At 41.3% G+C, this 11,703-nt stretch overlaps 1 protein-coding gene across 1 annotated transcript; it reads right to left on the bottom strand.

The window, feature by feature from the left end:
- Positions 1-213: 213 nt before the first annotated feature.
- LOC135129556 (uncharacterized) lies at positions 214-5,621 on the bottom strand. The gene is made up of 2 exons (XM_064056733.1): positions 5,440-5,621; positions 214-2,191 (listed from the first exon to the last, which is right to left on the bottom strand). Exons 1-2 carry the CDS (start codon positions 5,451-5,453, stop codon positions 1,315-1,317), a joined length of 891 nt encoding a protein of 296 aa, XP_063912803.1. The 5' UTR covers positions 5,454-5,621; the 3' UTR covers positions 214-1,314.
- Positions 5,622-11,703: the final 6,082 nt, after the last annotated feature.

Below are 11,703 nucleotides of genomic sequence, written 5' to 3'. Positions count from 1 at the left end.
TTTTGGCAAAACTCAACCACTATGAGTCCAGTCTTGTTAACTGGAGTCTTCTTTAAGGAGAACTCGTCGTCGTAGAAGCTTGGTTCTCGAACGAGAGCGTCGTATGCGAGAGTGATGTTAGGGCCCTTTTTTTTTTTCCATGCTGGTTCTGTCTCGAGCAAGAACGCCTTATGTATGGTAGGTGTCTCCAGAACATAAAAAAAATTCATTCATTAGAATTACCTTATACTCCTACAAAATAGATAAAGCGAAGCCAGTACACAATATCTAAATAACTTTCTAAATCTATGTTCAATCTCCGATCTAAAATATAAAACAGTGGACAACTACTTATTATCTACATATAACCTATATATGGGTAATACATATATGCCTGCAGGCTTCAATCGACCTGCACAGATATTGCCTCAGCATTTGTCTAACGATCTTTTTAATCGAGAGTCCAAATATTAAGACAAGATCCACAAGGTGATAATATATATAATTTACGACGCGTCATCTACAGTTATCCTAACGGCTTCCCCCCCTTGTAGTAGAAGGGAGGTGGTAGGGTTACATGTTTGGTTGGGGGAGGCTATCGCTGGGTGGTTGGATTTCCAAAATATATATATTAATAAAACAGTTAAGATTAGATTCCAAACAACTAAAGTAGCGGATGTATGTACACCATAACTGTCCGCAAAAGAAAAAATTTGTGGTGATTCTGGAATATTTGCGACAAAATTTTGGAGAAGTTTATGCGGGGAGGTTAAATTTAAATGCGGAATAGTCAATGACCAATTTGGATTAATACATTCCGAAAAGTTGTTATATGATGGTAACGAGTGGGTATGAATGGGGTTAAGAATGAAAGATTTTAGATTCGACCACGCTGCTGAAGTTATGTGATTTACGTGGATGCGAGGGATAGTATCTAAGCAGGGAAAACGTCTAGGTATTATTACATCATGCAGGTAAACAAGTGCACACTGGCAGTGAAGTTTTATTTTTAACGCGCCCAATAAGCTTCCGAATTCAGTTAGGGTTTTATTACTGCTGGGACAACTTATATAAGCGCCTACCTTTAAATTTGTTATTATAAATAAATCCTCCTCGACTTCTGTGATGGTAAGCGATGTCGATGCGTGACATTTCATGGGGCAGTGATAACTTAATTCCTCCACTGTCGCACCTTCATATAATTTTCGTGCACACGTAGGCCCATGAAGTTTATCCTCTCCGAATCGAGGAAGAAAGCACAGTTTGTCGGAGTGCGGCCTGCACTGATGCAACCCCAAACCAGAAATTTGTCGGTACAAATTGTGCCTCCGGTGTCTAGTGTACAAGTGTTATGTTATTACCTGAAATTACACAATCTGTTATTGGTAACTGATAATACCTGTGTATATCCGTGACAGCAATAGCTAAATCGTGACCTGCTTTGATTAATTCCTTTTGAAGTTCCATTAAATTCGCTTGAAAAAGTTGGGGCCGCAACACCTTTTCTGGTATTTGGTGTTGTCGACATGACAGTTTTACGTCCCTTTGTTCCAACGCGCGCCACATTGTTACGATACGTCTAGTATTCTGAAATTGATTTTCTATTAAAGTACCGAAAAATCCTTCCCATTCATTCGTCTTGTTCCTAAAATTTGTGATGGATTTTTCCATTTCTTTAATCCTCCTCTCCGTGGATTTAAAAGCCTCCCCGACCTGATCTGTATATTTTTTAAATTCCACAGAATTTTGACTTGGCGTTTTGATATTTTCAGATAGGCCCCCCTCCAATTGTCGAAGTTTTTTCTGTAAATCCCTTTCTTCCATGTGCAGCGAGTCTAGTTTGTGTTGTGTTGCAACGCCGCAACACCAAGCCAGTCCCTCTCCTAGAAAATCCAGGCTGCGTTTTTCTCTGTGCTGTTGATCTTCAAAAAGCTGCCATCCTTCTTCCGACTCTTGTGGTTCCAGCTCGCCGTCAACCGCTTCCATTAACTGGTGCATAGCGGTCGCCAGCTCGCAATTGTGATCGCCACTACATTGTTTTGATGTGCCCGTACTGTTTGTTTGTGGTTTGAACCACGCCATTGTATACTTTATTGGTATGGTTGCCTCGTAATTCAAAGTCTCCACAAGGGGCCTCCAGAATGCTCCTGCCGACACTTCTATTTGTCCTCCAACGCAAGAATTTTGACTGATTAGTAAGATAGCGAACAGCCTGTAGGAAAGCCATGTTAATACATTTATTTTGAATTCGTTTTACCTTAAACTTAAAAATTGTACTATTTGTATGTCTTTTTCCGACACGCAGGCTCACACGTTTGAAAAGTTCTCGTAAACCCCCGTTAACAAAGCATACATTTAAAATAAAAACTAACACCCAACGCTTTTATATAGTTCGACAAAATTATCTCATTATAATGGATGCAAAAGTAGATCAATGAAAACATTGTTTATTTGTCGCTACTCACCTGTGGACTCCATGGATCATTATATTTTAAAAGTCGACTTACATGTACAACTTCTTTTTTCGAGCCTTTTCTAATCTCGTAATCCACATCCCCCATTTTTCTTATCACCGTATATGGACCGAAATATTTTAATAATAATTTTTCACTCTTTCCCACTTTTCTAATAGGAGTAAATATTTTTATTTTTTCCCCAGGCATGAGCTCAACGTGCCTATGTTTTTCGTCGAATCTTTCTTTATCAATATTTTGTTTTTTATAAATATTTTCGACAGCCCAGTTCCTAACGGCCAATGCCTTTTCTCTAATATCAAACACGTAGCTTGACAGCGGTTCCTGCAGAAGATTTGCCTGCGTAGGTAAGACTGCTTCTCTTGCATAGACAAGCATGAATGGAGAAAACTGAGTGGTATCTTGACGAGCTGTATTGTAGGCGAACGTTACGTGAGTTAAATACTGGCACCAGTCTTTCTGGCTGGTGCTTGTGAAAACGGCGAGCATGTCGGTGTACAGTTACAGTGTTGTAATCTTGTGAATTTATTTCTGAAGTGGAAATTGAATTTTCAAAAATATAAATATTAATAGGTGTGTCTTTGAAAATGTAATAAATCATACGGATAATTTCGGCAACTTTAATTTGGGTATTATTCACAGCTGGTTTTTGTAAATACATGTGTGTAATATTCTTCCTCGTTACTATTTGTTTTAGTTCTTTTAGAACGTGCCATATCATTTGATAGTTACTTGCCACATTAAGAGTAAAATTTAATTTATTATTAGTGGAATATATTTTGCGTATGTTTAATTTATTTTGTTCATTGAACAACCATGTGACACAAGGGTAACTGTTTCTTTGGACTTTCATGGTGGAGATGTTGCAACTAGTGATGGTGTCAAAAATGTCAAAATTCGCTTTTGCGAAGGTTTCGTATGTGTCTTGTTCTTGAAGGTCTAGGTCTTGCCGTGTCAGTAATTTGTGGTCGCGAAGTGAATCATGTATAGTGTTGACTTGTGTCATAGTTTCTTTCTGTCGAATTTGTGTCATTTCCGTGTTATTATTCCGTTTTATGATTGCACGTAATGTTTGCGATATGTCATCAACGCATTGTTTATAATAAGTCATTTTAGGAATGTCGACTAAGGTGTTGTTGTACCCCTTAACTGACCTACGTTGCGTATAGCTTGTATGTTGTGAAACATGAAACGATTTATTCAGTTCGAAAACTTTACCTGTCAGCATAATCGTGTTATCTTGTAAATTAATGATAGATTTTTCGTTGCATAAAAATTCCATGCCTAAGATAATTGGATAGGGTAAATTCTCCACGACGTATGCTGAAATGTTTTTTGTATGATTCATTACCCTTAAAGTCAGGGAGGTTGTACCTAAGATAGGAACTTTCGCGTTGCCCGCCGCTAATAAAAAAGACATTTGCTGCTGCTTGCGAATTTCGTTTTTCGGTATTATTTTGCTGACAACAACATTTGTTGCGGCGCCTGTATCTACAATTGCGGTAAGATGTTGTTTGTTAATTTGTACATTTAGGGTTAGCAGACGCGGAGGTTTGTTGAGGGTTGAAGTGCCGCTGCTTCTCCCTTTTTGCGTAAGGACGACTGGGAGGTTTAGTTTCGTCGTCCCTTGGCGTTTGGGTGGTGATCCTGTTTGTAATTGTTGCCACTTGTATTGTGCCAACATGCGCCTGCAAAATGTCCAATTCTTCCGCAATGGTAGCACCTTGGTCGTCCGTTAGAGCTGCGGGTGTTTGGTACATTTTTCTTGAAATTGCCTCCATTTAAGTGTGGTGGCCTACTATCAAATTTCCTAGAGTTTGTGGTAAATTTCGTATACTTATTCGCTTCTTCAACTTCCTGTCGGTCATGAAAGTACCCTTGGCTTTCTTTTGTTCGCTGTTCTATAGCGTCAAGTTTCGCAATAATTGATTTAAGTTCTGGTACGGTAACGTCATCTGGTTTTAGAATCTTGTAGTTGCTAAAATATTTATCGTGCATGCCTCTCTCGAATTGTTTGATAAATTTTTCGTCCTCCATTAATGGGTCCAGTTCATACGCTAGGAAGGATAAATCAAAAAAGTATTCTCTTACTGACTCTTCTCGGGTCTGTCTGCGGTTTTCAAATTTTCTTTCCTTGTCTTCCGAATAGTCCGACATTCTGTATTCTTTTAGGAATTCTTTCTTCACATCTGTCCAGGTTTTTGTAGCATTATTCGTAACAAAATTTTCGTACCATCTGTTCGCTATTCCTGACAAAAATGAGCCGAAATATGAAATCTTCAAGTTGTCATTCCACGCGTTGGCCACTGCTGCCCGCTCATAATTCTGGATAAACCGCTGTGGGTCGTCACGTTTTGGATCAAAAATTTCTGGACTAATGAAGCTCGGGATCGATGGATGTTTTTGGCTTGTGAATGCCTCGGTGATTGTAACGTTGGCCATTTTTTCGTTAGATGGGTCGTTTGTTTCTCTGATGTTTTGCTCAGTGAAGTGAGGCGATTTGTTGGGGATTGTTCCCGGTATTTTATCGAACGTTTGGTCTACTGTTTCAGCATTTTGTGAAGTTGGTGCGGACAATGTTAACTGCTTTAGGTTGGTTTCTGGTAATTCGATGGGGATTGGACTAAGCACAAGTGGTTCCGGATCTGTTTCTGAAGTGTCACAACCGCATCCCCCTAATTTAACGACTCCGTGAATATCAGAACTTCTGCTTTTTGGTTGAAACGAACCGTACTCTTTTTCTATACGGATTTTGTATTGCTGACGGGTTTTTGGATCCGCGGGGTTTTTATTATTCATAAAATAAGATTTTGTTTTTTCTTAAGATTTAAAAAACACTATATGCGCGAAATTTTGGGCGCCTCCACCATATGTCACGACCGGGTCAGGGGGGAAGAGATTGGTAGAGCTAAGGATAATTACCCGATCCGACGTTAAGAATAAAAATCCCAAATACATTAAATAAACTAAATATATTTCAACTTACATTACAAATTCCATCCTTAGGGGGTACGGTGCGTCACTTCACTTCTCTCACTTTTTTCCTTCTCCCTGTCCCTAGTTAGTACCGACTGCCCCTTTCGTCAGTCCGCACTGCCCCCCACCTAAGCTTCCGTAATGTCAGCAAAAAGAGGTTTTTGCTGACATCCCACAAGCATGGCATGAGGCAATCTTTACATAACTAGGGCAACTAGCAGTTCCGTGACAATATACAACAGGTGGGGGTAGAAAATGGGGTTGGTACCAGTGGTACCAACATCTTGACTGAACTTTCTTGAATAGACTTTCTAATAGATTTTCTGTTTCTCAGAATAACGTTCATTCTGCGTTATTCTTGAACAGACGTTCTGTTCTTTTTAATGTCGACATTAAAAGATGATGAAGATCTTCGACAACGTATCGATCGTGAGGTAATGTCTCTACGATAATATACGGGCCTGAAAACTTGGGCAGCAACTTTTTGCTTGTTCCCTCATTTGAGGCAAGAATTTTTCTTACCAACACCTGCTGCCCCACTGCGTATTGGTATTGGTACACAATATCCTTACCCCGGTTTCAAGCATTTGGTACGTCCTACGTAGATCTCTCCCTGGCATAGTGCACGTTTCACGATCTTAACATAAACGACATGGTTTTCAGGAATGATGACGTCATCCTTCACTTGTAAAGTGATCCTTTTCTGACTTTGCATTTCCTTACAACAAGAGCAACGTTTGCTTTGTTAAGGAAACTTGGCCCAATCATTATAATGATCTCTTGGTGTCGATCAGCGACAACATAGGCTTGTACTTCGGCCTTGGCAAAATCGACTTCGAGTTGGATTGTGGTGTCACCTAAAACTTGGGTGCGACCACCTCCGTAGCCCACAATCATCACTTGACACGTTGTTAAATCGACTTGCAAACTTTTTGCAACGCTTCTGTCAAGGCAACAATGCTACAGCCAGTATCTATATAGCCCCGAAATTGTTTCCCGTTTATCAAACAATCCGTAAAGTAACACTTTTGCGTATGATTTTTCCCAGTGTCACACTGCATTGCCTTTTTTGAAGGCAGGGGTCGTTTACAATCAGTGCTTTCGTGCCCCAAACGGTGGCATTTCGAGCACTCAAGACGTGGTTTAAGACAGTTCACTGCTATATGCGTCTTATCCCCGCAATTGAAACATTTAAAATCGCGGTGTTTGCCTTTAGTGTGATCCCCGTTGAATTCCTTATCCCGTTTAGGGTAGTTATGATGTTTAACTTTAGGTTCTTCTTCTCTTTTGAACGTTGACACGTCCCTCCTTTCTGTCAAGGTGGAGAGATAGTTGGCCCCTGCGGAGAGTAGGATCCTCGATACCATCAATTAGACACAGAATTAATATCATTAACCTCACACGCCCTTGCCAAGCCTAATTTTCCGAAATAATATTGTGTCCATGTCTCATCTTTCAGTTTTGTTCGGTTTACCAACGCCCGAAGTTTTGATGCAAAATCGCTTTGATTCGGAAACGTTTTAATAATAATCAAAGCTTTTCGCTGTTTCCACGAATAATGATAATAATCGGTTAGGTGATAATACCACGTCTTTGCTAGCCCGGCTAAACGGCTCTGCATGTGGTAAATCGTGGTCTTTTCGGTCCATTGGTTGATTGTCGCCAATTGGTCTAACTTATCAACCCAACATTGTGCTATGATCGTCAAATCGTCAAGTGAAAATTGCGGAATACAATCCGACTTCATTACATACGAATCACGACAGTGCATAACCTTGTCGATATAATTAACGTCTCCACCAAATGCTCTAAACGTTCAATTCGATCGTCTTTCAACGAGTTAAAATTAGAATGAGAAGTGCTTACTCTCATTTTTGGGGTTTGGCTAATTTTATTGATTCCGATGGGGCTTGTAGTACAACGCCCATTTCTATATGTAAGAAAGAACCGTTTCGTGGTAGCGTGCTTGGGGCGAAGGGCAAGGTATTACTTAATTAATTGAATCCACCCGTGGTCTGTTCCCGCAAATAATCTGGAAACTTTGTTTTTTTGTTTTCGGAACATTAATGAAGATCGTAATTTCTTTAACTTGAATATCATCAACAGACATTTGCGTAATCTCGTCCCGTCTTAAAGCACCGGCATAGGCAATTATTAAAATAACCTAAAAATCATTCACATAAGAAGTTTGTAATATATGAATATACCTAACTTACCTTCATGGCCAAATAATGCAGATCATCAGCTTCGCTTAAGAAGCGATGTATTTCTTCCGCTTCCAATACTTTAGATTTTTTCGGTTGGTAGCCATCAGAATTAAATGATCAAAGGAACTTACCTTAAGTGAAGTTCGATCATAAATATGCAAGGCATATGGCTCGAAGATATCATAAGAGAAGACATGTAGTATCGCTTTCTGGTACTGCTGGCACTAGGTTTAAAGAGTGGAGAAACTTTGGTACTCCCCTCTCCCTCCACAATCGGTGCGGTATGGGTTCATTACTTTGAAGGAATTTGTAACAATCATAACTAGCAGGTAAATGTTGATAAGTACGACCATCACATTTAGGGTTTTGGGGGGGGTTATGATATCTTCGAGCCAGATGCCTTGCATAATTATGATCGAACTTCACTTAAGGTAAGTTCCTTTGATCATTTAATTATGCGGCGGCATCTGGCTCTCGTATATCATAAGAGAAGACATGTAGTTGTTTAAAGAGTTATATTGTTACAAAACTGGGTACTGCTAAACGTCAACAGAACAAGGAGAAATTTGAGGGGAGAGCGTTCCTCTGATATGGAGTATTAGGTCCCTGGTTCTAGAATCGAACGAGCAAAAGCGAAATTATCATGCAAGGGACAATTATAGAACCGCGCAAACACTGTGGAGCGATGACCCCAACCCGCCGTTTGGTGGATGGTTTGTAAAGATACGCCCCTTCTAAAAGCAGAAGAAGTAGCAGCGTGGCGTGTGGAATGCGTGGTAAACAGGTCTGTATCGACGCCGGCTTCAAAGAGGATTTCTTTAATCCATCGACTGATCGTATCGCGGGACGCTCGATTATGCGGTTTTCTGGTTTGAATAAACAAGTAATCTGGGCTAGAATGTCGTATGTCTTCAGTTTCGTTGAGATAATTGAGTAATGTGGTTGCGGCACATATAGAAGGGTTTTCCTGAAAGAAGGATAGCTGAAGACAGGGTTGCGTTCCAGTCCAGGACGAAGTTTTGATTGTCTCCGTTATAAAAATTTGGATACCATCAGAGGACCGTTTGATGTTCGAGAGGCGAATTAAATGAATCGACTGGGTGCGATGTCCGGTTGTCAATAATAACAGTGTGGCAAGTTTTTGGGACAACTGTTTCAAGGTCAAGTTATCAGTGAAGAAACTTCCCAAATAGTCCAGAACGATTTGGGGGTCCCAAGTGAAACGATATTTCCTTTCAGATGGTCTTAGCTGGGAAATACCCTTCATGAATCGTTTAACGAGAGGGTCAGCCCCGATGTCGTAATTCAGAGTTAAAGCGAGCGCCGAGCGGTGACTGTTAAATGTTCCATATCTGCAACCTGTAGTGTCCAATACGTGCTGAAGAAAAACAAGAACTTGACTGGGCGTAGCCGAAAACATCGGCACCTTGTGTTCAATGCAGTAAGACCACCACATTTTCCACGTAGAATTATATTGCAATATTGTTGACTTGGCCACCGAATGGATGATGGTATTTATGGCTTCCTCAGGGACATTTCGGAAACTAAATGCTTGGCTGATAAAAGTCCTGCTACCAGGGTAAGCTGAGTTGACAGGGGGTGTGGTCGACTGCAAGGTAAAGATAACAAATCTGAACTTGGCGCAAACGTAAGAGGATCTTGTGTAAGTAACTTCAAGAAAAGGGGATACCAAGGTTGTGTGGGCCAGAAAGGCACAACCATAATGCCCTCCGCTTGGTCCCTCACAATTTTGTTGAGGCACCTCAAAATTAAACAAAATGGAGGGAAGGCGTAAAAGAAGAAACCTGTCCATGGAATTGTGAAAGCATCGACATGTTCTGATTCGGGATCGCGCAGTAGAGATACGTGTCTTCGACACTTGTGGTTAGCTTTAGAAGCAAAGAAATGAATTTGTGGAGCACCAAATCGTAACGTGATTTGGTTGAAGGCTCCGTCCGACAACTCATATTCGGTTTCCTCGGGAAGCCTGTGTGATTCCGAATCTGCTACTGTATTTTTCCCCGAGTTAATATATGAAGCAAAAAGCCATAAATTTCTTTCTTCGCAAAATTCCCAAATATCTCTTGCTAGGTTAGACAGCGCTGGGTATTGTATACTGCCCATGCGGTTTATGTATGATAAGGCAGTCGTATTGTCCGTTCTGATTAAAATGCTGCAAGATTTTTTATACTTTGCAAAGGATTTTAATGCGTAAGTAATTGCCAAAAGTTCTAGATAATTTATGTGATGTTGTTATTCAGTAGCAGTCCACCAGCCATGTGTCTTTTCGTCGTCGCAACAGGCTCCCCAGCCAGTAAGAGACGCGTCGGTATAAATTACAAAGTCGTAGTTGTCAAAACGTATGTCATTGTAAGAGGTTTGAATTGCTGATTCCCACCATAAGAAATCATTCTGCAAGGTTGAAGAAAGGGACATGTAGGTGTCATAATTCATATGGTGATCTCTTAACGCTTTGAACTTCTCCCGCTCGAATGCTTTAGTGTACATTAGTCCGTACTTTATCGCCGGACAGGCCGATACAAGTGTCCCTATAAACTGGGCAAAAACCCTAATTGAACAGCGGCTTCGGCTTTTAAAATCGCGAATCATATTAAGAGTCTTCTTGCGCTTTTCTAGAGGAAGGGAAATTGTCATGGTGTGGCTGTCCAAGATGAAACCCAAGAATTTGCATCTCTGCGATGGAATAGTTTGGGATTTATCCCAATTGATTAAAAACCCCAATGAAGTTAACACCTGGACAACCACAGAGACATTTCGAGAGCAAGCATCCCCCGAGTTCCCAAAGATGAGAAAATCGTCCAGGTAGATCACGCAACAAATGCCACGAGAGCGTAAACGGGGTGCAATAGGGCGTGTGAGTTTTGTAAAAACCTGAGGCGCTGATGCCAAACCAAATGGCATACAAGTGAATTCATATAATTGGCCATCATGTTCGAACCGAAGATATTTTCGATGGTCAGTGTCTACGTTTATCAGAAAGTAGGCATCCTGCAGGTCAATCGTAGACATGTAGCAGTCCTTTTGCTTTAGCCGGGCGGCTGTTCGATGATCTTCCATTTGAAAATGAGAAGTGGCCACAAATGTATTTAGTTGCTTAAGATTTAAAATGAAACGATCTTTCCCATTCGGTTTTTTGACTAGAAAAATTGGGGAAATGAACTGATCGTTGCGCGGCAGGCATTTGCGGACTGCGCCCTGAGCTAACAGGTGCTGGACGGCGCGGGTGATTTTTCCCTTTTCGGAGACAGAAAAATTTTGGCGCCTGGGAATAAAGCGTCGCTGAACTTCCCGAGAAAAAGGAATTTTATACCCCGCTATATGGTCCAGCAACGTTCGGCTAGTAGAAATTGACCGCCGTACTGAATGAAAATTCCGCAGGCGGCCTGCTATGTGTGGTACCTGTGTTAATGGTGGTGCCTTTTCCGTTGCTGGGTGTACGAGAGAGTTTTCGGTTCTTTTTGTCTGCCGAAAGAAATTCACCTGGAGGGGTGTCGCGCGTAAGTTCGGTGACTGATTTACTGAGGGAAGGCGCAATCAGCTCGCGTCGATTTTTAGATAAACAAAACATCAGGTCGGTAAACACTTGCCCGGCTTGGGTGAGAAGCGGCAAAACTTGACTTGCGAAGGTGTTGTGATTTGTAATAATTTCATTAATGCTTTTCCCCAGGATTCATTAATGCTTTTCCCCAGGAAGCTAAGCCCCTGGCCCAACTGCGCTTGAGCGGCGCACCGAGAGTCGTCACGGGTTTGATTTGGGCCCGACAAAATAGTTCTGACGATCGGATTCAGTTTTGGTGGGATTAAGAATTCGCCATTAGACGGGATGACAACGTCTTTCAAAAGGGTCGATTTTTTGGCCGGATCTAAGCCCTGACAGCAAATTCTTTTCCAGCTGGCTGACAAAGTCGAGTGAAACTGATACGGGGCAGCTGCTGATGGGCCGGTCTCACCGAGCATTTCCAGTACGTGTGGATCGAGCGCCACGTCATCGTGTTCCTGGAATACCGGCTGTGCAGCGTCAAGGTTAGCTTCTCGATCGCTTAAGT

The sequence above is a fragment of the Zophobas morio genome, unplaced genomic scaffold (assembly GCF_036711695.1).
Source record: "Zophobas morio isolate AGI-343-1 ecotype UQ-CSIRO unplaced genomic scaffold, CSIRO_AGI_Zmor_V1 ptg000016l, whole genome shotgun sequence".
Taxonomy (NCBI): Eukaryota; Metazoa; Arthropoda; class Insecta; order Coleoptera; family Tenebrionidae; genus Zophobas; species Zophobas morio.
The sequence above is the reverse complement of the archived record's forward strand: the minus strand, read 5'-3'. Positions and strand labels throughout refer to the sequence as shown.